This window comes from Copadichromis virginalis, linkage group LG1, assembly GCF_057382275.1.
Source record: "Copadichromis virginalis isolate Kocher_CV1m ecotype Utaka linkage group LG1, C_Virginalis_male_GT1.1, whole genome shotgun sequence".
NCBI lineage: Eukaryota > Metazoa > Chordata > Actinopteri > Cichliformes > Cichlidae > Copadichromis > Copadichromis virginalis.
The window spans coordinates 9,137,799-9,165,361 of record NC_140618.1 but is presented as its reverse complement, the minus strand read 5'-3'; the positions used below and the strand labels follow the sequence as shown (position 1 = coordinate 9,165,361).

The following is a 27,563-nucleotide window of genomic DNA, read 5'->3' as shown; positions in this document are numbered from 1 at the left end:
GATTGCACTAGCCAGTATTTTATCTAAGGTGTTAGAAAGAATCTTGTTTGACAGAATGAGTGTGTTCATCTCTTCTCTGGATAATCAGTTTGGCTTCAAACCAAAGCACGGCACTGACATGTGCATATATGCACTCAAGGAAATAGTCAGTTTGTATAGGGCTAAAAATTCATCTGTCCTCATGTGTTTCATTGATGCCTTTAAGGCTTGTTAGATTATTCTGTTATTATATGTTACCTTATATATGTAATCAAAATAGTTGAATTATGTTAACTGCTGTAGATCATGTTATACCCTTTAACATAGAGTGTGTGAGCTGTATGTAGTTTAGTTCTCATTATACTTTTGAGTTAACAGAACATATTCACATATTAGTTCATTAGATAAATGTGCATCACTCTGTATCCTTGATCTGCTGGGAATGTGTTACACTGTTTTCTTGACATGCTTAATTGTTGAATCATGAAGAGAAGGTTGTAAGCAGGAGACTCTGTGTCTAAAGACAGGGGAGATAGATAGACCACATTCCACACCCCCAACTTACAGAAAGCAGAGAAACAACTGCCGAGGTCATAACTTAGGCGCTGTAACAGAGAAAGAATGTGATGTTTTGGCTTTTACGACTAGATGGGGGCCACTAGAGACTATAAAAAGCTGAGCAACCCGTCACCATTTTGAGACATGTGCCTGACCCTCTGGTAGCATCTCTCCCGTCCGGACGTTGTAATGCTCTGACTGTTGAATTGTATGGAAATAAATGATTGTTGATTGAGCATATATACACCGAGTATTGTCCTTCCTTCAGCCCAAAGATTCAAAGAATTGGGTGATTTCAACAGGCTTTTGATCGAGTGAACCACAGAAAACTTTTTGATAAACTGAAGAGACGGGGAGTTCCTCAGTACATCGTGAGGATTCTCTCTTACTGGTACGCTCATCAGAACATGCAGGTTAAATGGGGAAGCAGTATTTCTGCCCCCTTTGGTGTCAGCAATGGTGTTACACAGGGTGGGATTTTGTCTCCAATTTTATTTAATTTATATGTTGATGATTTGTCCATACAGCTGAGAGCCTGTAACACTGGGTGTATATTAGGTAAAGCACTGATAAATCATCTTATGTATGCAGATGACCTGGTTGTTTTTAGTCCAAGCAGTGCTGGGTTACAGGATCTTCTTAATGTCTGTACTGAATATGGTGTGCAATATGACATTGAGTACAATGCTGCTAAAAGTGCTGTTTTGATATGTAGAACCAAGCAGGATAAACAGCTAAATTTCCCTTTGTTTAAACTGGCACAAAAAACTCTTGAAGTTCATAAAAAGGTGAAATACCTCGGTCACTTTATTACTGAGCAAATGAATTATGATGATGACATATACAGACAACGATGTAAGCTCTATGTGCAGGCAAATACTATTGCACGCAAATTCAGCTTTTGTTCACTTCCAGTTAAAGTGGCTTTGTTTAAAGCGTATTGCACACCGCTATATACTGCCCCCTTGTGGTCATCCTACAAGCAATGTAGCATGCAGAAGCTGCATGTTGCATATAATGATGCGATGAGAATCCTTTGCAGGATACCTAGAAGTGGTAGTGCCAGCCAGATGTTTGTAGCTGTGGGTGTCTGGACTTTTAAAGCACTTTTAAGAAAGTTAATGTTCAATTTTAGAGAACGACTGGATGGTTTGAGTAACAGTATAATTTTAGCACTTACAGATCTGACAGTGAGTGGTTCCCGTTACTCATCCAGTCTCAGAAAGCACTGGTTAAAGTGTTTGTGTATTTATTGATTTATTTTAAGTAATTGTGTTTTATGTATAGTATGGTTTTATATTTTTACAAATGCTTTATATACTTATTTATATACATAGGCTATATATATTTAATGGTTTATACCTTGTGTGTGTGTGTGTGTGGGGGGGGGGGGGTGGAGTTGTGTGTGTGTTTCTTGTGTCTTGTCTTGTTTTTATGGACATGAAGTCTGCCAATAAAGATTGAATTGAATAACAATAAACATTTCAACATATTAGAGTTTTACCCAAAGACATTGTTTTCCCCTCAAAATATTGCTTCTTTGTTTAAATTTCTTGTGTAGGCAGTATTCAGTGGTAATTTTACATAGTCGTGTCATCCCCAACTGCGGTAAGTACTCGATAGTAAAAATGAGTCACTGAATATCTTATCTGCAATACAGTGAATAAGAATAACAATGGATAACTGCAGGTAATGTTGTGGTTTCTGATACTGACTGCTGGTCAGATTGCTGGAACACATCTTAGGTGTTCAGTTTTTAATGCCGTCTATTCTCCTGAATCTAATTACCATCTTGTTGTTAAATCATACTTTTCACATTTCAGAGAATGGTCAAGTTTTTTTTTTTTGGTAGTCATAAACTTGGCACTTGGTAATGGAAAAAAAAATTAATTATTGCAAATTTTAAGCCTCTGCTCAACGTTATGGGATGCAACTGCTATAGAGGACACCCAAATGCAAGACATGAGGCCAGGTTATGAAAGAAACAAAAAAATAACCAGAAAAAAACTGATTATATTTCATGATGTGACTCTCAATTCTCTTGTTCAACTTTACCACTAAGTGCTTTCTTGGAATAAATTTGGCTACAGTGAAGACCATTTGAGTGCAATGAGCTTGCGGTCATTGCGATGGTCATATCTGCTAATACAAATTATGACCCTACAGTTGTGCTGAAAAAAGTTTGACATGATCTAAATTTTGATGCGTTATCCTGCTGGAAGCAGCCATCAAAGGTGGGTATACTGTGGTGATTATTCAGGCAGGCATTTAACTGTTGTTCCGTTGGTGGTAAGGGGCCCAGTTGTGTTCATTGAAAATATCCACAACATCATTGTACCACCAAACTGAACTGTTGATACAAGACAGGATGGATCCATGCTTTCATCTTAGTTAAGCCAAATTTTGATCATGTCATCCAAATGTAACAGCAAAAACCAAGACTCATCAAAGCAATGTTTTTCCAACCTTCTGTTTAGGGGTGGACGATGCATTGAATATACTCGATGTATTGCGAGTTTTTCAATGTATGCTTGTTAAAATAGCTTTATTGTAACCATCCAGTATAAATAGCCATGGCAATATTAAGCTGTCTGCATGTAATTTACTGTGAGTTCTTTTTTCTCCCACACACTTCAAATGCATCATTAATCCAACCAGAAAATTGTCTACCTGGCAGACTACACTGAGCATGCGTTTTATATACTACCAGATAGGGAAAATATGGCGACAGCGGAAGTTTCAAACAAGCGAGGGAATTTGGATTTCACATGGAGGGTGTTGAACAAGATGCGGTAACTTGCAAAACATCCCGTAAAACGATTGCCGCAAAAGTTAGCAGTACCACGAATTTATTCCTCCAGCTGAAAAGTCATCCACTGCAAAATGAGGACTGTTTTAAACTCTGCATGTCAACGTCTCCTCACAAACCAAAGGAAACGTTAAATAAACCAGCTGTGATACCTGTGACTATTCTTGGTCAGTTGTTTTTAGACTTTTATTATCGTTTTTATAATTTTAATATGTTATAAGCACAAAGAGCATTTTTAAAAATTCAGTTGTTTTATTTTCTCTCATTAACCTCATAAGACCCGAACTCTTCCACGGCATGCATTTTTAATTTCTCTTTCATATTTGGTCATATTGGGGCCCAATGAATATAAAAACAAAGAATTACCAGATTTTTTTTTTTTTACCTTATTTTTGTTTTTAAGAAAAATAAGAGCCACATGAATATATTTGTTTAAAATGTTGATAGAACAGTAGCAGTATAATGTCCTCATAAGTGGATATCAGGCCCTTGTAGAGCAAAATGCTCTACAACGTGCTCTCCGTTGTTTTTTCCCTGCTGATTTTAGCATCACACAGCACAGCTTCTGTCATTTGTTGAGCAGGAAGAGTGAGCGCTTGTTTTCATGCAGAGTACGTCCCTGATCAAAATGCGGTATAATCGTCGTTGTCGTCGTCTTTTTTTTTTTTTTTTTTTTTAAATCGTTGTCATTTGGAAATGAGATCGCACATAAGTATGAATCGAGATCGCGATTTTCTAACGATTAATCGTGCAGCCCTACTGGAAAGCCAAACAAAACACACATTAAGAGGCTCTAATGCCCGTGTCTCAATCTCGCGGCCTATGTCACCTCTACTTGCGGCCCGCATAATGAAAATATTTTTTAAAATTATTGTTCAAAAATTCTTTAATATGAAGGCAATAGGCAGAGTGTTACAGGCATAGCCCTAAAGAATGTAGCCTCATGGGCAGCGTAGCCCAGCTGTAAGTAAGCTGTTAAGACTCAACTGTACACTGTGTTCGTGTTTTTCTCCTAAACAATAAGTTCCGTTGGAGCAGCCTTTCAATGCCTCTCTCTGTCTCTCGCTAGCAAAGTTGACCCAGACAACAAAGTAAAGCTAGTTTTCGGCTACGAGCCCAACACGAACCCGACATATTAGCCAGAGGTCCCTTTACTACAGTTCGGAGACGTGGACATATTTTATATACACGCGGAATAGTTTTCTGTACGAGATCGCTGCAAAAAGTGCAGCTTTACCTAATGTCCATCCTACTGTTACTCATTTATATTAAGATTTAAAAATCTAGTTGGTTTTGGTATGGTGAGTAGCCTTCTGTAATAGTAAAAAAACACAGCAATAGTACATTCATGTAGTTGTAAAAGCATGATAAAATATTACGTAATCCAAAATATTCAGAATACGTTAGTCTCATTGAGTAACGTAACAGAGTGCGTTACAAAATACATTTTGGGGCATGTATTCTGTAATCTGTAGTGGAATACATTTTAAAAGTAACCTTCCCAACACTGGAAGCAGGCATGGTTTTAGAACTACTGACACAACAGGCGTCGAGAGTAGCAATGACAAGCCACATTGACCGTGCGACATTCACATGAGGTTTATATGGGTGCCAAAAGGGTTATTGTCATTTTGCACTAAAGTTATTCATTTTATTTCATATTAATACATATTATGAACATTTTGAGCCAGGTAGTTCATTTTTTTAGCAGAGGAACAGTTTAGCAGAGGGCCAAATTTTCATTACCAGATGAATGAAACGGAGCGTTTCAAAAACAGTCGGGCCTGTGGCGTGCATCAAATGATCAGCGATGATTGCCTACAAAGAAATGTCCAAGGAGTGAGTAAATAAAGAGGATAAAATCTTAATCTTTAGAGTGATGAGTCAGTACTTTTCTTGAAATACCAGGAAGCAGGTTTGTCTTGCAGACTAGTTTTGTTGGTCTTATTTATGCCTGTCTTTATCTTTGAGCTCAGTTGTGTTCTTCTACTGGTAAGAATGATTTAAGTTTAGAGATACATCTGAAGACTCAACCTGTTTCACTCAAAGTTAGGAAGGATGAAATGATGGATGTAAGGAAATATCTGCACTGTACAGACAGCACAGCGACACACTTCTATGTGACTTGCCTGTTATGGTTTTAATTAACCTGAACTCTGGTATTACAAAGAAAACTCTTCCGTTACAGGTTCCAAAAGCAACAACCTTAGTATCACATTTCTGTAGCACAGGGTTATACATGAAGTCATGCCTAGTTGCTGTACCAAATCATATTTTTCCTTTACGCAGCTGGGAAATATTTAAATTCCACATATTCATCTGTAAATATGATGAATCTAAAATAAGCCTGAATTTTGAATGTCAATTGGTCATTTTAATAACCTGCTTATCGAGTTGCATCTTCACATCCTTCGCTTAGCAGCAATATGCTGCAGAGGAGCATGGTAATGCAAATGGTAAAAAAGCATAAATAACAAAATAAAAGCATTATTTCTGGTCCTTGAGTACAGTGCCAACCTCTTTCAGAATGTTTTACCCTGATGGGTATTAGCCCCCGACCTCATGCTGCATTAGAAAAAAAAAAACCAACCCCGAATTTTCAAACTGTTTCCCTAAATGCAGTTACACAACATAAACATGAATATACATTATGGCAGAGTTGTTGGCTTTTTTATGTTTTTCTCCCTTTTTTAATGTCCTGTATATGTTTAATTATACGGCATAATAAAGTGAAGCCACAGTGTGCCCCTCCTCTGGAGTGATTGCAGAGGGGGCGGAGGAAGAATCTTAACTTATTTTCACTTCGTTTTCACCTCCTCACATTTCTTCATTTCACATGGGCTGGAATCGCCTGCGGCGTTCTCTTTCCCTTCTCCAGAGCAAAGTGAATGTGACTTTTCTAAGGGGGTCACAGGATGCCTGGAGGCCTGTGGGTGTTACTGGACTGTTGCCTGCTCTTAGCTTCACTGAGGGGCTTGTCATAGATTTCATCTCCACAAAAATGAGCCGGGGGCCCTGGCCAGGAGCACAAGCAGCCAACGTTATGAAGGGCCCACGCTGATTATTTCCCTCTGACATCGCATCCTGAGCTTTCCGCATTAATCCTAGACAAAGGCAGCCCTTCAGTGCTGTGCCAGAGCTCAAATTAGGAGCCAGATAATGGCCTTGTTGAGATCCTGTTCTGTTCACTGAGAAGCAGAACTCCTGCTGAAATCCGCTTTTTTTATATTCCTTTACTCCTGCTTATTTTTTCACTAAACAGACCACCTTTCCACCTTGTTTGGACTGTGACGGAATTCACGTGACACAATTTTGCTTCTTTCCCCGCAGCCCGATCCCCCCTTTCAATCACCTTTAATGTGATGGCGGCTTGGCCGCAGTTGGGCCTGTGCCTGGATGTAGATCGCTAGAAGCTGTGAAATTGATAGCCAGTCAAGACTGGAGTGTCTGTCTCCAGCTTGATCTAGTCTGCAGGAGGGAACAAAGGGGGTCTTACAGGGCTCCTCGGGGTGGATTAGTTCCAAGGAACCAATGGCTGCAGCTGCTGGCTGGCTTGCTGGAAGAGGGCCTGCTGTGGCCCCAGTGGTGGGTCAGCACACAGGCAGAGGGTGCTCAGGCGCACATACTCCAACTCTGCCTCCAGCTTAATTGTTCCGATCCTACAACCCTTACCCAGCTATCTGCACACACAGGTTCAACACAAAAGTCAAGGGTGAGCTACCAGTTTTAGGAGTTTGTGATGACGTGTGCTAGCAAAGGGTGTTTGAAGTTGTATGGAGAAATGACCTTTGGCCTCATGAATGCTTTAACAAGTATAGAATGAAAGGGAATTAACTTTTAGGATCATTACTTCTACACATTACTACTGCATCCTACACAAAAGTCAACTCTATTCCATATTCAGTTCTTTTCTCCAGCCACCAACATTTGTATATTGTATGTAAAAGCTGGTAAGATGGTATAGATATATTACAGCTTTTACAGAGCTATTTTTGGCTTGTCTGTCTCTCATCCTTTACAGACTTGAGTTCAGTGAATAAAGGATGAGAGACAGACAAGCCAAAAATAGCTCTGTTTATAATGATTATTCCATGACACCCTCTGTACTCTGTCCTTTAACACATTTAATACGATTTGAACACTTTACTGTTTCATTTCCACCCATTGATTTTTGTATGTTGTGATCTCCTCTCATCTCATATGGTGAATCCTGTCTGAACTGAGTTGCTGCAGTTTTGCTAGCTTATGATAGGCAGAGGCTCCTCTGTACATCTAAGGTTAGCATTAAAGGTTCTGCGATGTAAACTGTGCCTCAGTGCACAATGTCCTGCAGTGTTAAACATGCTCAGAGCTTTGAAACATCCTTGACACATTTATGAGCTCTGAGTTATCATCCAGGCACTTAGGCCATTTATCACATCAAAGGAAGAGCTTTGTTTGTTGACGTAAAAGCGACAATAGCAGCTAAATTGCCCCAGTTTGTACAGCCACACTGGCTTTCTCCTATCTGTCTCAACCAGGCGCAATGCGAGGGACAAAGGTAGGCGAGCGATTTAATAGTGAGCACAGTCTATTTTTCCATTTGAATTCATTTCACCTTCTTTCTTTGAGGCTGTAGATCAGAAAGAAGGAGTGAGGCAATAGAGTGAGAGGCATGGGGAGAGAGGGGGAAAAGCACAAGGAAAACTGATGCCCTTTCCTCCAGCTAAATTAACAGGAATCACGTGGAAAACAATCTGAGTCTCCAATGAAGGAGGGAGGGGGGGGACCATTAAAATTAGCCCCAAGCTATGGACTGCACCCAATATCACTAAAGCTGCACTCACTACAGATGTGGAGGCTGGCTTACAGGCAAACTATGCTCTGTTCTATAGCTACAATTAAAATCAACCTCGCTGCCAAAAAATAGGAGGGGGAAAGAGGGGGTTGAAAGGCAGACATGGAACATCAAAGACAGATTGAAATGTGTAGTCAGTAATAAGAGTGGTCTCCAAGCCCCGAGGTTCTCCACGGTCCCCTTGTTAATGAGAAATTTTGACCTCTGGTTTGTAAGTTAAACTTGTAATCTCGGTTAATGAAGTAAATCAATCCCAACTCGGGAGTGTTCAGTGTCTCTCCCTTTGCCTTCGCCCGCCAACCTCCCCTCTGTCCTTCTCTCTTGTGCTTTTCTCCTTTGCTTACTCCTCCTCCTCCAATGTCCCTCCCAATGTGCCGCCTGGGAGTAAAATGTCCAGGTCTTCAACCAGACAAACAGGAAACTCTGAGAGTACAAGGCTTCCGGAGCTGGAGGGGGTGTGTAAGGACTCAGAGGACTACGACCAACCAGGCTGTTTGGTTAAGAAGGAGACAGGCCAACCGAATGATTGTAGAAGGCACAGCATAAAGGAAAACACTTGCTCCTCCTCCTCATCGCTTTTTCCTTTCCATCTTTTTCCCTTCTCTGTCCAGAATCTGTTGGGGTTAGTATATGGTTGGAAAGTCGTGGCTACTTGCTAATGTTGAAGGAGCAGGGGCAGTAATGAGCAAATATAATGTAGTCACAGCAGCTGCCTCCTGTTTTGTACCTTCCTTTTGCTCCTCTCCGAGTCATACACCAAGTGGACGGTTTTAATGGAAAAGACAGCTAACTTAACCTTCTTGTGGAGCTCTGTTTTTGCCCTTAACCAAACAGAGCCTGTTGTTAAATCCACTGGGAGCCTTGACATTAACCCCTGATTAGCTCTTGCATTTCTAAGATTTTTTTTTCACCTCTAATGCAAGTAAGGGTGGGATCTGAGACGAATGCAACGACTTTAGCATGACTTCTGTGAGGATGCAGTGAAGCATAAGGATTCCTGTGTGAGCTCCCCTTCTCTACATACTACATAAATATGATTAAAGAGGGCACGGAGAGGCTGCTATTGGTTTCATAATGTCAAGAAGATTTTAATGTTAGTTTGACTTTACGTCTCAAGGCAATTCAGTATTTCTACTAGTGAGGACACAAAGGAGACAGAGTTGAGTCTTCCGAATGGTTACAGGGGTTTTTTGGCCAGATGCCATCCGTTTTGAGAGCTTTAACACGGTGAACTTAGCCAACTTTCTTTTCCCCTACACAATGCGGAGCACAGTTGTATCCACTAGGATTTTAACATTATGTTCTGTGGGTTAAAGCATTTAAAATACAGCTATATCATGGAAAGACAAAACTGTTGGTTTTTGCTTTAATTATATCAAATACTTTTCTTTCCACTCCCATTCAGTTCCATTGTGAGCTAACGTGAAACATTAAAACATGAAATTCATGTAATCAATAGATATGCAGTTGACCTGAAATGCTTAAAATCATAGTCAGAGGTCCAGCATTTTAGTTCTAGGTAACAATAGACCGATTTGCAAGGGATGGCATACCTCCATACAATAGTCACACTTGTCACATACGTTTGCGAGCATGTCTGGAGTCACTTCAGGCACTGCTGTTGTTATGCAACCTACCGGCAACACCTGAAAGTCACGAATCCCGTCTTTTAATAGTACATGTTTCAGTCATTACCGGTGAACAACTGTAGAATTAAAAAAACTCTGACATTGGATGATTTTTTTTTTTTTGATACACCTTCCATGCGTGTTTAATATACACCACATGAAAATTGTTGTTACCAAGTCTCTGGACTGCTTCTTTGGGGGCCACTAATGTTTGTACTCAGTTTTGTACATGTACATATCCAGCAGATATTGAGATACTGAGAAATTTTGTAAAACCTTTTACTGCTGGAGGTGCTGCAGGAAAGGTCACAGGATCACAAAGTTGTAATTCGGGTTCCTACTTTTTCCCACCATGGTTATATATGAAAATGTTTAACTAGAAATTCAAGAAAAGTCAAGATCATCAAAGTCTTAGGATTAATCCTCTGGGCATTTTATATGCATGTCCAGCATTTAATGGCAGACCAACAGGATAATAGTTATGAATATTTGTGCAGTTGCTTATCCTGTTGATGGCAGGATTAAAATAAACTTTAGTGTACTTTTATTTCTCAATAGCCTGTTTCCTGTTTGTTTCTACACCTCTACATATTTAAACATATTGAACGTATTTAGGGGGCATATAAGATCTTACTCATATGGGTGTATCACCTTCTTTTCTTTTCCCTACAACTACAACCAGTTGATTAAAAAAATAAAAGGTTTAGCTCAATATACTTTACATTGAAAATATAATTATAAAGTTCCAATGTCTTTTTGTTAGTGATTCCTAAATAGAGCATACATCTATACATGTACATGGTAGTTTTAACACAGTAGTCTCCTTATTTAGATAAGAAGCTTCTATATATTCATATTCATGCCAAAGTAGATATCCCCCTCATTTCTGCCTTTAAAACTTTGCCCTGAAATAATGGTTAAATATACAGTTTTGACAACAAAGTTGAGCCCCAGGCACTTAAAAGATACCCATCTTAAAGAAATTAATTACCTCCCTTGTTAATCTTGATATAATTAAATTTCTGAAGAATGAAATTTGCTGCATTTTTTTCCCCCTCCGCCTCGCTGCTATGGAGGCGGACCAGTAATGGCTGGCTCTCTAGCTAGCCTGCTGGCCAGGGACGTGGGGACAGCCTAACATCGTGGGCCCCATGCTGTGCTATACCGCACTGTGCAAACCCACACTCCTCATCCTACGCTTTCACCACTCATAGGGATAGGCAGTGAAAATGCCTCAATCACTCTTTGCCATTCTGTGCTGCTTATATTTCCTCCATCCTGGAGGAGATGGAAACTCCGAGCCTCAAGTTTCTTATTCTTAACATGTGAGAATGGCATGGAATGACTCGAGAACGCAAGAGCTGCTAATAAAGTTGTCAACATAGAGCCTCTGAAACTTACATGGTGGAGCCCTGGAGAGGCATACATAGAGAGTTCTTTTTGTTATGGCTCACTTAAGAAACTCCTGTGCCTTTGTGTGACTTACTGTCGTTATTTATAGGACCTCCTGCGATGCTGTTAGATTTAACCCTGATTGCCTTTTGCAGCACAGCACTAGCATTACAAAGGAGGAGTGCATTTTAATGTTGCTATGTATTTAGGTTTGTTGTCATTCACTGTTATTTTATGTGCACTCCATTGTCAGCGGTCTAGGTTTAGGTTTGATCCCGTGGAAAAAAGAAGAAAAATATAGTAAAGATGCTGGTAGGAGGGCAGAAGAATGCCAAGACGGGAAGAAGAGTAGCTGTATGTATGGAGATGGCAAACTACAATTGGATGCTAGAAATGCCTGATCAGAGCATAGAACAACGACTTTATGGAGGTGCACATCATGCATCCTGTAAGCAATTCCTCTCCACTCATAGGTCGGTGCTAAATAATTTAGAACAATCTTCACTGTGTAATAGCTGAACTATACTAGTTTGCACTTTCCTATTTTTCTGCCAGAAATAGTTTCTGTGTAACCTACAGACATACATTTACAGTTGTTTGTATATTTAATAATATATGTGGGAATGTATGTGGAAACGAACCCTTGAAATTTAAATATTAGTATAAACTGCTTAAAAAGGTAGAAATTGTTAAGTTTAGTATAATCTATCATGATAGATGTTATTTTTACTACAAATATCACATTATTCTAATGTTTTTAGAAAAATTAAAAATATATTGCTCTTAATCGAGGTAATATTTAAGAACTCCAAGTCACTATTTCTAAAAATATAATTTAAAATGCCTTTATTCTTATAACATGAACATAACAAGTTTCATTGTACAAACCTTCATGAGGGAGTTAAACAGAAATTCTTCCATTTCTTCCAACCTTATTGTGTGTTTTACACTTAAAATGCTATTCGGGGATTTATACGTTTCTGTAGAAAGCAGTAACAATTAAATTATAATTTATGTGATTTTATCTACTTTCTATTATTAACATGATGCCAATGTCAGTGTCTTTAATTTTCACCTATCATGGTTATTGTCAGTATTATATTAACATCACACTGGTTGAGCAGGTAGGCAGAACTGAACTTGTCCTAATTTTGAAAACAAAACCAAAAATATGTCCTAACACATCTTGGGCGTCAGCTTTACCATAGATATTTGATGCATATTTTAACCAGCCATGTCGACTCAGTGCCTTTTATCAGCTTAACTGTGAGGTGGATTGATGTTAATTATATTCCCTAACTACTAACTTAGTGATATACATACTAATAATAGTATGTATATCACTATGTATATCAGTAATCAGTATCAGCAGGTGTAAATTCATATTATTCACGCTTGGTCTACAAAAAATGTGTACATCTGTAACTAAAACTGAAGCTTCAGATATATTTAAAAAGTTAAAGGTTGAGGCAAAATTGAAATCCAGACAAGCAGATATTTTAGTCCCAGGCTTAAACCGATCAAACAGCTGATCATTACCACTCCTAAAAGCTACTGCCGTTTTCTACCCACCATAAGTCAAGTCTGACTTTGTTACTGCAACCCATTGAAACCTTTTTCTGTAACCCCCCTCTCTGAGACAGGCCCTGTTATGGCTTTCAGTTACACAATACCTACCCTTCATAATCTGGATGAACAACCACATGATTTACATGCAGAGAATGTCCATGCATAAATATCATATCTGTTACAGCTCCCTTGCTGTTCTTCATCTGTTTCATTGTTTTTGTTAAAATGTTGTTGTGATACAGTGTCCTTTATTTTGTATTTTAACAGGAAAACAGAACATCTAAAATTAGCTTCTGAAAATGGTAAAAGAGAACAAACAAAGCGATCCATTAGTGAGGATGGGTTATTGGCTGACTTGCCTCTTCTCATGGCGGCCCATTAAAAGTGGTAATGTCTGCCTGCAGCAGTGCCTGGGGAAGAAGAAGGAGGCCATGGAAGGCATATTTCACATGCATCAGACACTGGAATTAAATAGACCAATGTTCCCTAAAAAGACTGAAGTACATCTCTTTCTGATGTGTGTCCCGGGCAAAAATTCATTGATCTTAGAATGTCCCTTGGCAATTATAAAATATTAAATCCAAGTCGCACTTTTCGGCTCAGCTGAATTTTTTTTTCCTCGCTTTTCACTGCTTTCCATTTGACCAATTTAGAAAAAAAAGTTAGAAATGGATGGCCGTGAAAAAAACGACACTGATAATAAAGGCTGTGCACACTTTCAGATGTCTTTTGTTATGTTTCTGTATTGTTTGTGCAGAACATCTCACATCATTAAATGAATTGAGGTCCCAGCAAAGCTAGGAGTGTCTGAAACATGTCTTATTACACCATCAGAGCTGTGTTAACCAGGAGCACTAGTGATTGAAGCAGACAAGGGAGTTGACTCTCTGTATATGACATCTTCATTTTGAAGCACAAGGTCTTCTGAGTCGCCGATGCCTATTTCAGCGCTCTGGGGACGACAAATATTTGTCAGCTGCTTTCCATTAGGTCTCTGGCCCTTGTGCTCAACTCCCTGGCCTCTTTATGTCCCTCAGAGATTACAGAGGGGGTCTAACAGTTAATTGCCCAAATCATTAAATTTAACATATATCTCAATAAATATAATCAGCCAGCTGTTTGACAAGGTACACAGTTCATTAAGTCCCATTGCTTGTTTGTCGTTTCCCTAATTAAGATTTAGAATCGATCATTGAGTGTGTAATGTACAGTGTAGCTCGGTTTGCACAGGGAGTCTCTCTGCTCAAATGAAAAGGAATGGCATCCGCTTGCTAAAGCTTTACCATTTAGCACACTGACTGCAATGGGAATTAGACATCCTGTGCTAATTAGGGAGGCCAATTAACTGTGAAATTCAGGCATTTTTGACAAATAATCTCAGCAGAGTTCAGACATCACCATGCACATAGATGTTATGAGCCCTGAATGAAGAAAGGATAAAGGCTTATGGCTCTTTCACTGTTTTTGATGTCGGCATATGTTGCTCCTGTTGATTTTGCATTTTCTTTTTTGTGTCAAGTGTCATTCACTCTAACCTACTGTCTCCCAGGTTGGCTTAATATGTTTTACATGCACGTCTTGTAAATTCCACATTTGCTGCTCAATGGCGTATTCTGAGTTTAATAATGTACTTGACTACGACACAGACGATAGACAAATACAAAACAATCTTGTCTGAATAAGAAAAGAGTTGTAATGACCATAGATTGCTGCTACTTTTAATATTGCCAGGGCTGGCTTTGGTTTAGCCTCTAAGAAGAACAAAGATGCTGCGGTTGGGCATGTTTGGCAACATTTGACCACTTCTCGTTTTTCCAAAAAAAAAGGAATTGGCATCATCAGAAAGCTTCAGTGTTTCTGTGCCTCTCATTCCCATTTTGATTCATGATCACATGTATATTTTAGATTGCATAAATTATGTATTTGTTGGACTAATGAACGGCCTCCACTGATAGAACTTTGGGGGAGTTGTGAATAGCTGGCTATGGTCCCTATCGTCCGCATCAGCATTTTGATTACATGTCACGGCATTTCTGAGCAATGAGATGTGGTTTGGCTTTAAAAGGCTTGTCTGGCCTTTGGAAAAAAATTTTATATACACATACCACAAGGTCCAGAGAGCCACAGAATGCAAACATACCTCCTGGGCTGACCTCTGTCACTACACATGATGACTTTGTTGTGTGTTTGCGTATACATTTGTATCGAGGTATGTGCAGTTATGCGTGTGTGGTCTTGACTCATTGACAACTATAAAACAGGCCCCTGCTGTCTTTATTACCTGTTCAGCCGGTCCTAACTGCTTTGTTCCTGCAGTACATAGAAACACATTTACCAGTGCTTGCGTTGGCATTTTCTCTTCACTTGGAATCTAATAGAAAGGCGCCATTACACCATGGAAGGCAATGGCTTTGGGTGCACGCTGAAGCTGTTTGGATACCAGGCAGCGCCGGAGGTGTGTTTGCTGGGCGCCGAAGGGTAGCTCCTGCAGCTGCCCGCCTCAGGTGCAGGAAGAATTGAGTACTTTCTTTTACAAGATGTGTAATTATTATGGCAGACAAGAGTGTGGATTTATACCAAGTCAATATGTAGATAAGCACTATACACACATATATACACACAGCTGCTTGGGAAAGGATGCTGTTGTATGTGGTATAATAAAGCAGGTTGCCAAAATGCTGTGCAGGTAGGAAGTAAGCCTTCTGGGCCTGTGGAAGAGCAATCTGATGGGAGGAATGAGGCCTCCAGAAAAGTGCCAACAGAACCATAATGAGGAGCTCCTTAACTGCGTTGAAATTTTGCAAAGCTGCCAACCATTTTTACCCCGTTTGCCTCCCACACATCTGGATTTTTTAAATTAATTGCATATTACTCTATACGATTTGAATTTCGACAAGTGTCACATACCATATTGTTAGTCAAAAGACTTTTTTGCTTAACAAAAAAACTAGTAGAAGTACAATATAAGTCGGGCATTTTACTGTAACTTTACTGTAAGTTGATTTAACACCATAAATCCCCAGACTGGTAAAGAGATTTGTTTCAGAATAGCTTAGAAAACTTTGGCAGCTTCTCCCCTTCAGCTTTTTGGATAAAAAACAGTGACACTGGGGGTCACGAATGTTCACAGAGACACTCTATTTAAGTTTTGGTTCATCTTTCTGGGCCATCTATATAAAACATGAAACTCCACTCTTTCCCCTGAAGAGCGTGGATTTTAATCAGACCTGCTCTTCAGACAGCCATTTTCCTGCTGCTCATCTTAGCAGGCGCTGCATCAGGTGCACGGGGACCAGTGTCAGCAGCACGGGAACGAGCCTGTGATGGCTAAGTGATGTCAAAAATGGCCCCATTAATGTCAATTTAAGATCAAGGGCCGATTCATAGCGCGAACCTCTGCCATAGATGTGCTCTCTAAAACCCTACATCTCTACTGTGGCTCCTTGGTGTGTTCCTTTTCTTGTAAGTGAAATGTGTCACTGCTCATATGAGGATTTATGTGAAGACTGACAGCTCAGGATACAGCACATGTCTGCCGAGCAGCGGGAACTGTTGTGCTGCTTTTCGTGTCTCATCCTGTGCTTGAGTCAGTGTCTGTTATTGCGCATGGGTTCTGTGTTATTCAGTGCCATGCTATTTTGCTAGTGTACCATTTTCCCTAATTAGGCCATTTGCAGGATGCGTTCTTCTTAGTATGGTCATTTATGTTTGATACCATTCTGAACCGATAGACTTTTGTTAACTGGTTATTCCTATTTGGAACGTTTCGCAAAGACATCAAAGGGTGGACCACAAGCCTCATTTGGCAACTTCTCCCAGCTATCCATCGGCTGCAAAACACCCCGGTGCCTTGATTATTAACTCAGTCACCACCCTCTCATTCAACTTGAATTAAAAATTAAAAACCAGCAGAAATGACAGTGCCACACCATTGAAAGTAAAGTGTGTAAAACCAACAAGGGCTCATTAGCGAGTAGTTCTGAAGACAAGCATTCTGACTAGAGACTCATTACACTTCTCCTATTTTAACTCTAATTGGGTTCATTTTATATATGAAACGCCTTGAATATTTAATGCTGAAAAAGTTCTACTTCTGATACTTTATGTAGCCAAAGATACTTGGCCTGTGTTAATTGTCCAGGTTATCAGGGAGGCTGTTAGCAGTTTCGTAGCCACTTGTGCCTCACTATAGAAAGTGCCAGAGAAGCAAGACATTGAACACATTGCTTGGTGGGTTATTGGTTGGATTATGATCTTCAGACAAATAAAACTGATTTATTAATCACAACAGCAACAAACGCACCATCTGGATCCTTGTTATGTTAGCTGTTCTGCTGGTGTACTACTCTGGTTGTGGACAATATGGCTTTCCTGTCATTTAGCAGATAATAATTGGCAATATGTGAACAAATGTTATTACCCCCAAATCCTAAGCGGGGTTGCCAACTTAAGCTACAAAGCCCCACCTAATAAAGCCTTTGTACTATTTAACAAGTTGTTCAGCTAGCCAGGCTTAGAGCATTTTAATTAAAAAGATTAAAAACGGTGTTATGGTTTCTTCCTCTAGTTGCCTTCACAAAATCTTTTGTTTCTCTCAGGTTGAAAAGAAAGAGAGAGGGGAAACAAAAGCAAGATTGTGTTTCCAGGCAGGAAAGTTTGAAGTTCTTTGTTTGGAAGTAAGGTTCCGGGTGCAGCAGACTGTTTAGCTTGGTGACCCTGTGACTGTCTTCTGAGGAATTGTATGAGCAGCCCTGCAGAATAGTGCTCCGGGGTCGGCTTTCATCTTAGCAGTAACCTGTGGACTCAGGGCGATGGAATTGCAGCTTTGTCAGTACACTACTAATTAGAAAATTCCTGACCTCGAGCAAGATGTTTTAATTATGTGTTGTGTCAACGAGTTTGCAGATTTAATCCACCGTTGATACACACTCAAGTGTGCAAACTGTGTCGCACATTGTAGTAGATCAAGTGGAATGGAGCACTTTTTTTTCTACTTCGTCTTTCTCTTCCTCGTGTAACCTTATGCCTTTCCTGCACCGTGTTATTCAAGAGCCATCACATGCTTAAGTAGCCAAATTAGACGTGGAGTTAATGTGTTAGCTCGTGAAAAAGCTGGTCTGATTCGCTTTGGTTGTGGGAGGCTGAACAATGTGACAGTATTGTGCTGGGTGTGAGCTCTCTGTTGCAGTGAGTCAGTGTGAGGGAAGGCAGGAAAGGGTTAAACAGAAATTGAGCGGGGATGCTGGGGGCAGCAGTGCTGCAGAACATAGCAGTGTTCGTGCGAAGGCAAGTCATTTCCCGAAACACTGCAGACACATGGCCTGCGGCGCTCTAAAACCTTTGGAGACCAAAATGGCTTGCAGGAGTTAGAAGTAATAAGGTGTTTTTTTGCCTTCTTTCTCCTTGACTGAAATTCTGCACGGTTGCTATGCATTGCCATGGAGCTGTGTAGCTGTTTTTATGGTTTATGTGGGTATTAAGATGCTCTGCAACTGGCCATTTTTGAGATTTGTTGTTGTTTAGTTGTGAAGCAAATGGAAGTTGTTTGTTTTGAAAGTAATTCCCTCATCCTTTTTGCCATGATCAGAATGCTAGACCTCACTCCTGTCCCATTGTGTTTTACCCTTTATTCTTTTAGTTTTTCTTTTTACTGTTCACAAAATGACAAATTAAAAATAACATGTTTGTGACAAGAAAAGAAATATATAGCAAATGGGCTTCACTCGCCTCCATTTTTGAAAGCATGGCGACACTGGCTGCCTCTTATTTAGAAACCTCTGATAGGAACAAAGGCCATCTGCGTCAGTGCATGAACATAAAGCTGTGGTATTAGTCCATTCTGACCTCTGTGATTATTGGTGGACTGAACCAAAACCCTTTTCATCCTTTCCCCTGGTTCTGTTAATCTTGGCTGCCTTGTCTGCTTCAAAGGGGAGCTCCGGCATATAATCTGGGTATGTACATCTGTGAATTATTATTCTAATTCTTTATACGTTTATTAGAGCTGAATAAACTCCACATCAAATACATCACTCGGGCAATGTCAGAAAGCCTGGGGCAAATCAGCCGACATCTGTTAACTCTTTCAAAATGGCCTCATCCAGCATGTCTGTGGGCGTAGAAGAGCGAGAAAAGGGAGAGGCGAGAGAGAAAGTCTCTGTTGCTGATTAATGGCGCCCGGAGAAGAGGCGTTTCAGGCCGAGTGTGGAGATGAAGCGGGGCTGCACTCCCACGGCTGGGCTACACACTGTAAACACTGAAGGGACGAGGCAGCGTTCCCCAACTGAAATGCAGCATGGAGGAAAACATGTGGGAAAGCTTTGCATCCTGGCACATAGTCAGTCAACCAGGCAGTCAGTTAGTCAGCCCTTCAGTCAGTAAATGAGTCGGTCGGTCAGTGAGTCAGTCAAGCTCTGAGCCAGTCAGCCCAACAGTCAGGTCTTCAGTTTGTCAATCAGCAAATCTGCGAGGCCTTCAGTCAACCAGCATGCATGATAGTTTGTCAGCACATCAGGTACTCATCATGTGAGGAAGCCCAACAGGAGTAGGACCTGCAAGCCAATTTAAAGGATCTAAACACCTAATGCAAATATAATTGGAGCACTAAATCATGACTTTGTGCTCTTAAGAGTGACCGAAATATGAAAGAGAAAATTTTCATAACTAAATAGCAGCTATCGTTAACTTCCGCCCAGTTTTTAGCTTTAAAACACTACTTGGTTTAGCTTTTGCTTCGCTTATTTGTCTATGTTATCAGCAGTCTATCATTGTTGTTCTATATATGTCCTCATTGCCTGAGGCTTAGACATAAGAGCTATCTCACCACCAAAGTAAAAGATAAATGTTGTATTATGAACAGCTTCTATTTTTCTTAACCAAGAGTCTAGTATTTGTCTTTTAGCATGACAGCTAAGCGGTGTTTTCTCCCCATGTTGCAGTTTTAGTTAATACAGCGTGATTGTTAGTGTGTTGTCGCACACTGGTACATACAGTACACCCTCTCTCACCACCCAGCCTCTGTCTGCAACTTCTGCCGTGAGGAGTGGAGTGCTGAGACAGCAGGTTGGACTGTGCAGGGCCGAGCAGCTCTGCGTGCCTGGCAAAGTGGGCCATTAACCCACCGCCCTAAGGTGTGACCTGGGCCAAATCCAATATTGGCTTCGGCATCAAGGCACAGGTGCCACTCAGGGTTCAAAGACACAGATCAGCAAGAAACCCACCACCACCGCTACCCTACCCCCTTTCCCTTAAACAGTAAAGGACTGAATGTAAATTGCATACACATACAAGCACCATTACTGTTACTGTTCAACTGGAGATAATAAGTCAAAAATAAGGGCAAGATTAAGAAAGACAGAGAGTGTAAATAGAAATATGAATTGAAAGTAAGTTTAGCAAAATATGAATTCATTTTAGTTCTGTCAAAGTTAAAGTGAGTTTTGCAGTCCATATATGATCTGATAATCTGAAATTGTGATTTGCTGACTTTGTCCTTTCTGGTAAAATATTCTTTTTTTCCACGAATCTCTGATTATCATATAAAAGTAGAAAAAAAATTAATGTCCAAACACACCAGCCTTGTCATTTTCATGAAATCTGTCCTCACTCATAATTTTATAATTGCATTGGGACTTAAGAAGATAATAACACTAAATAATACAAGCCTTGTATTTGTTGTTACCTTTGTCATTATCTTGAAATCTGTGTGTTCTGCCAAACTGTCTGCTCAGATGAAACAGTGGGTTTCTCTACTAAACAAACAAATAAAAGATAAATGAAGGAACATGTGGAACAGTTTTAATATGTTCCAGTTCACTCTTAAAATCACAGTGATACCAGCGTGTTGACGTGGCTATGCACCATTCTTGGTTTAAAACGATGTTAGATTCAGGTGGTCTCTAGTCATTGTTTAGGGAAAATCAAATCTCCTCTCCCATATAAATCAGTTAGAGGGGATGAACTGTCAAACTTACGAAGGAAATGGAGTGTAACAAGTTGAAAATTCTGTCTGGTATCAGGCCATATTTATTGTGAATAACTTCTGTAAATCTTACTTCAGTCATTTAAAGTATGCATTCATGTTCTATTTATAAATCTAATCTGAAGTTTAGCTTCACAAGAAATTGCTGAAACTATTTTTTGCCTTATTATAGGGTCACAACCCAAGAATGTGCAGGACTTGTCCTGTGCTTCAGTGCCTCTCTCATTATTTTCCATTTAGTGTGTTATGCTAATTGCAAGATAGATAAAGCACATTTAGACGTGCTTTTTCTGCTTTTTCGTGCATTCGCATATGTGCTGGAAACCACAGGGAATTAAATAGTGTAACATAATGTGTCTGGACCATTGGCGCATTGTCATGTATGTCAACACACTGTCGCTGAAGACCAGAGCCAGCAAAAGAGGCCTTATTACAGACGAGCTTTAAAGCCTCTGCTCTCCCCTCCTCAGGTTCTATCCACCGCACTCTCTGTGTTTTTTCTGTCTGTCCCCCGCTCCAAACAAGTCAAATGTCTGAAGAGATGTATCGAAGTATCCCTGCGCATTCTGTACGATGGATATGTCATATGACATAATGCCTCCGAGCGCCCATCACAGATAAAATGACAGATGCTGTTTTTTGCCTCATGGATCTTTCTTGGCCAAGCTGATTTTGAGATTTTCCTTTTTGCTGTACTCCTCTGTCTGTCTTTGTGACTCTGCTCTCGTACTCTTTCCTCTGCTCACGTTTTCTTTTTATCCACCATGACCTTACAAAAGTCTACCATTTTGTTTTTTTTATTGAATTTCAAACACAATTACAGTGTAATTGCTAGACAAGGAGCGAATAGTCATTGATGTCTCACTTCCCTTTCTAACTGACACTCCACCATCTGCTTTGTTTAGCGGTGGTGTTTACCATGCCCATCCCTCTCCTCCCTCCTCTGCAACATTATTTCCTGTGTGTACTGGTGAGAGGCATTGGTCTCCATAGATACTGACAACAACATACCACTGTTTGGGTTGTTGGCATTCCTTATGACGACAGCATATAAAGACAGAGGGGAGAGGAGAGGCTGTTTTGAGTGAATTCCTCTATAAGCGCTGGACTTTCTGCCTGTATTATTTCAATCACTTACGACTGCCCTTGTCCCCAAAGGGAATAAGGCATTCTGGGATCTGCAGTGCACTACCTGTTGACCATGATCTGTCTGTGCTTTCTGCCTCCCTCCACCCCACCATCACCCACTTTAGCCACTGCACCACCCCAGCACTGACTGCCTGCCTGTGGCCAGTGCTGCCCATCCATCTAGGTGGATGGATGGCTTTGATTGGTAAAATCTGTGGCCCTGTCATCAACCTTACTTGTGAGTGGCAGTAATTGGCATGGCAGTAGGCAGGCCCATCTTTCACGTGTGGTCAGCTATGATTGACCTGATTAAAGTGGGGTTGCTCCCCAAAGTGAGGGTCTGGTGTGCCCCAGGGTGCTGAGGAGCATGCTGTACCCACTTGCCCCTAGATGTGGTTGAGGTAAGTTGGCAGGAGAAGTGGCCTGGCTAGCCTCAATCATCATACAGCTTCCAAAAAGGGACAAAATGTGTTCTAAGGGTAATTTGAGACAAGGCATCATCATACATTGTACACAAACACAAGCATATGAGGGGGTGGGTACTGGAGGGACTTTGGTTTTGTTCTTGTAAATTCATACCCATCATATGTTTGCAGTTAAGGCCTGTCTGTACTCTGTGTTTACAGAGTGGTGCAATCAATGTAATTATGAGAGGGTGTTCCTGACTGAAATGTCTGTCTTATTTCTCTGTGCCTGGGTGAAAAGTGGGCACTCACTGGATTTGTTTCCCAGTGTTTCTCATTTCCAAATGTAAATGCATCTCTTGATTTGTATCAGCCTCTGTATATACTCCCTGTTTTTTTATCGTTCTCCTTTTTCCTGGATCAAATACAAACAACAAGGTCTCCATTTCAGACTGGAACGTCAGCTAAGATCTATGTCAGCAGAGTTGTTTATTTAGAGGAAAAATCTGTTCATAGTCCAGGCAATGTAAAGAGCCATAAAACATACATGAGCAAAAATGTGGCCTTTGGTGCATGTTGCCAATGTTTTGTTTTGTAAGTTTAAAGAATTTTTTTTTGAACATTTGCCTGCACCTGAAGATCTGGACATTATTAGTGTGTCTTTTGATCTCATCCAGCTCTTCAAGACAGATTATTTTTCTTTATTGGAGGTGTATACTTGCTTAGAGGCCACATTCCTTACTATTGATACTGTCAATGTGTTTGCCATTGAACAAAGATTACTTTATTTTCTGAATGGAAACCACATATTGCTTGACTCTAAACAGTTTTGTGTTTTACTATAGAAACTGTTCCAAAGACTTACAGAAAAGAAAGTGAGGGAAAAACTCTTAGTAAAAGGAACAATAAAAAAAGTCATACTGAGTTTGGGGTTTGTGTTGAGGTCACAGCATGGTGGTGCACTGATAGGAGGTGGTATACAGGGCTTTGCAGACCCATATGTACATGTTGTAACTGTAGCTGCACTGTCACCAAGGGACAGTGTCAAAAATACGTAGAACAACCAGTAAACTGGGCTACTCTAGGTTAAGTTGGGAGTTTAGCTTAGCTGTAAAAAAAAAAAAAAGCCATACAAAAAGCTTGTTTGCAGTGAGGTGAAACCAAAAATAATGAAAACTGTCTATATTTGAGCTATATGCTATCTTTGCTGTCTTTTTTGCAATTTGTCTTCTTTGTGGTGGACTTTACTGTCTGTCCCATTCTGTTCAAGCCAACCTTTCAACCAGTTGGCCATCTGTTATGCTTTTGACCTTTTAAATGAAAAAAAAAAAAAAACAACCATCCAATGGCAACAGCTACATTACATGCAATGTAGCTGCCGCATTAGTTGAATTCCCACAATCCCTCTCTTTGCATAGCCAAAGTACACAAACAGACACCAATGTGGGATCAAAAATCGATCATTACACACCACAATTTAACTTATCACAATTTGCCATTCAAAAACAAAAGTATTCTCTTCTCTTTTTAGCTGCATGATTCCTACAAAGTCACAAATGAGTTGCCAGAAAGTAAAATACGATTGAGTAAATCTGTCGTCAACCTATCAGTTTGCGATTAAATGGGGTCAAGTGGGCAATTGCGTGGTCTCTGTGTGGCCATATGGCAATTAACTGTGATAAATTAATGCAAAATTGCAAACCTCTTTATCTGCTGAATGGCATAGGCACATGGCAAGCTTCTTGTTATATAGAAATATAACAAAAATACAGCCAGCTGGCAACCAGTTGAGTTGAGTCCCCTTTTTTGCAAAGAGACACATTGCAGATGAGATGTGCTTATCAGTGCAGATGGAACCAGATTTACTGCAAAATATTTGCAATCTGTTTGCATTTATAAATTAAACGTCAGTTATTTGCAAATCTTTGTCAATCTGTCTGAAAGTAATTGCAGTCTGAGTCGGACTGTAGTAATTCAGAGACAGGCTGCCTACCCCCAGGCGACCCATGCAGTCGCCTCACAATTCAAAGTGGCTGCCCAGAGCTTGAAGGTTTTGCATGTGTAATGTCTGGGCAATCAGTTGATCATCCAAACTCTTTGGTGATGAAATGCACACAAAAAAAATCAATATTGACCACCAACTTTTCTTAGTTACAAGGGGACCGTTATGTTTTTACTGTAGTGTGACTAAGCCATAATGTCAGCCTGCTACAATGCTCACATTCTAAGATGCACGTTGCATTCGTTTAGAAAGCATGGATCCACTGTGTCATAAAAGAGACCTTTCAATTTGAGTTTTACTTTAGGGGAAGAAGTCACAAGAAACAAAATCTAGCAAGTTTGCCTTGTCGAGATGTAGCTCTCAACCTCAATATGAAAGCTGAACCATTATGGTATAAAAGTTGATGTTAGCTCTCGATACATGTTTGAAATGCAAAAGTAAAAGGGTTCAAAAGGACAGCAATCCAAATGTAGTAGGAGTGCTGGGAACAGTGTATGGCTGCACAAGGAGATGACCTTGAAGCGCTTTTACTTAAATTGGATGAGGGTTTTACTGTTTTACTGCTGCAGAACTGCAGAACCTGGCTTTTACATGGATAATATAGCACTTGATGAAAAGCATCGACATATCGTATGAGTTATTTCATTTCACCTTTCGACCTCTGCATTGTCTCCAGGTTTCCGGCAGTACGGCAGGCTCCCCAGCCAGCTCATCCGCCCCATCCACCTCATCACGCCAGTATACACGGCAGCGCATCACTCGTGTCAACCTCAGGGACTTAATTTTCTACATGGAGCAGGAGAGAGAGACCGCCCACTCGCTCCTCCTTTACCGTGCCCTGCTCAAGTAGCCTCTGCTCCACTCAGCGCCCACCTCAACCACCTCCTCCTCCTTCCCAGCCACGTGCCTTCAGATCAGGTCTAATGTTTCAGCTCTGTGTCTCCATATGTATTGTAGTGTGATGTTTGATGTAGCTTTTAATAACAAGAAAGAAAGTGAGAGAGATATAGACAGAAAAAAAAATAAAAATAAAACTGGTGTTCCGTGTCTTCTCCTTTAGCTTCACAGTGTGTAGTTAGATCATTCAGTTTAAGGGCCCCATCATTTCCTATTGCTGAAGTTGGATTTGCCAGAGGAATGATGTGTTTACGTCATAGGACTTGACCAAGACCTTCTTCCATGTTTGTTTGACATTCTTGGCAGAAGCTTCAGTGAACCACCTTAAAGTAGAAATTTCCTTGGCTAAGAAAATATAATAGCATATTGATACAGCCTACAATATTATCCATGAGTTATTTGTTGAACACAGTTCAATGAATGTAGTCTAGCTGAACCTAATAAGTGGGACTTTACAGATTTCTAGACCAACTCATGATTCTGAAACATCCAGATTCCAAATAACAGCAGTAAATTCAATTTCCTTACTATATGTGTAAATAGTTCTTTTTGAATTATTTTACAGCATGTATATTTTTATCACATGTAAGCTTTGTAAGAAAAGGAATAATCCATGTGTCAATATTATGAAACCTGATGTTTTGTACAACCATGTGCTTTGAAAGAGTCAAATTTAGATGGTATATTCTGTAGAGTGTTGTTACAAAGGAGACGCCTCTTGAGCCTTCTTGAAAGGTCATTTAACAAAAAAACACATACGGCACTATGTGACTCCAGTTTCAGACTGGTTTCCCTTGTTGAGTGAGTCAGTATTTTTTAAACACATAATGTGAACATTGTTTTATGACTAGCTGTTTGTAATTTGTCTTATGGTATCATGCCCACAGTAATGGTTTATGAAGGTCAATTTTGCTGTTATTCTGAGTGCATCAGTGGCATGGGAGAATGAAAACAGACATTCCTCTATCATCCACGTTCATAGTTCTTTCTGTACATTACTGATGTTTGGCAAAAACACTTTTTAACTATTTCAAAGCAACCCACACCCTCACTTAATTAATTGAATGGCCAAATTAATCCATGAGATGTTTTAGTGCACAACATTTATATTTGTGTGACCTTTGATCCAAAATATAATGTCACAGCAACAAACTAATGGTAAACTGAAGCAAGCGGCTCTGATTTGTTTCTGTTGTTGTCTTTTCTGCAATATCACTGACTGACGAACACTATTTGACCAGAAAGTCCTTTTTACATGTCTTGCATTTTCGTCATAATTACTTTCATCCCCCCATTCCTTAATGTGTTATGTAATGGCATTCATTATGAGTTTTTGTTGTTGTTTGTTTTCGCTATTTAACTAAACATTTTGGCCTCTATGCAGCTTTTCTTGTCATTTTGAAATTTATTTAAATATGATGACATTTGCAAAAGTCGTGCATTGTAAATTTTGACGGCACTTTTTTGATATCTATTTTACCTGACAACTGAAAGCTGTCATTGTATTATAGCAAAGAAACAGTATTTGCCACTTTCTGTCAAAAGACACTTATTTTTTAACAATTAATATATTTGATCTGTTCTGCTTTTTTTTTAGATTGGCTTTTATGCTCAAGACATTTTCATAAACTTTATCTCTAAAATACCATGTTTTAAAAACAAGCACAACAGTACTTATTGTAGTGATTTCAGATGATTTTATGAATTATTTCTATGGTTTCCGGTCGTTTCACAGGAGGGCATTTCTACTGCTACTGCTACTACTACTCCTAGAACAACAACAACTACTACTACAGCTTTTTAGCCAAAATATTAGGACAATATTCCTGTGTAAACAGATGGAGGAAATACATTTCAGTGTAAGGATGATTTGTAAATATTGTTTACAAAACTATGTGTTTATTAGAACCACGTTATTTTTGGTAAACTCTTGTATATATCTTGAAAATTTCCTGTTTGTGTGAAAAACAATACTTATGTATTTGTACCTATTTTGTAAAGGAATAAATAAGCTGTTTACTAAACTGAAAAGACGACTTTTTCCAGTTTCATCTTTGTATCATTCTGGCAGCGTATGCATAAACATATTTTGTAGGTAGGAGTTTTTTACTCTAAAATGTCTCTAAATGCAAATAATAAAACAACTAAGCAATGTGTTCACCTCTTAGATTTTCAAGGGAGAATGAGCTATGCTGTTTTTTTTGGGTTTTTTTTTTACCAAAGTCTACTACTAATTCAGCCTGCTTCATTTCCATTTCTAACATTGCACATGCTAAGTACAAACTGAGTCAAGCGCTGCTGCTCAACTATGAAAAGTCCCTCTAGGTTTCTGCTGCTAATTAAGCAGAAGCATTTTCGAAAAGACCAAACCATTTAACT

At 39.7% G+C, this 27,563-nt stretch overlaps 1 protein-coding gene across 2 annotated transcripts in view; it reads left to right on the top strand.

Moving 5' to 3' along the window:
* LOC146718300 (transcription initiation factor TFIID subunit 4) overlaps nucleotides 1-26,122 on the top strand; it is a 110,110-nt gene extending 83,988 nt beyond the window's left edge. For both annotated transcript variants that reach the window (XM_085446220.1, XM_085446145.1), the window contains one exon: nucleotides 24,964-26,122. In XM_085446220.1, the coding sequence (XP_085302346.1) occupies nucleotides 24,964-25,137 (174 nt within the window). In that variant the 3' untranslated portion in view covers nucleotides 25,138-26,122. The remainder of the gene's footprint in view (nucleotides 1-24,963) is intronic.
* The last annotated feature ends 1,441 nt before the right edge of the window (nucleotides 26,123-27,563 follow it).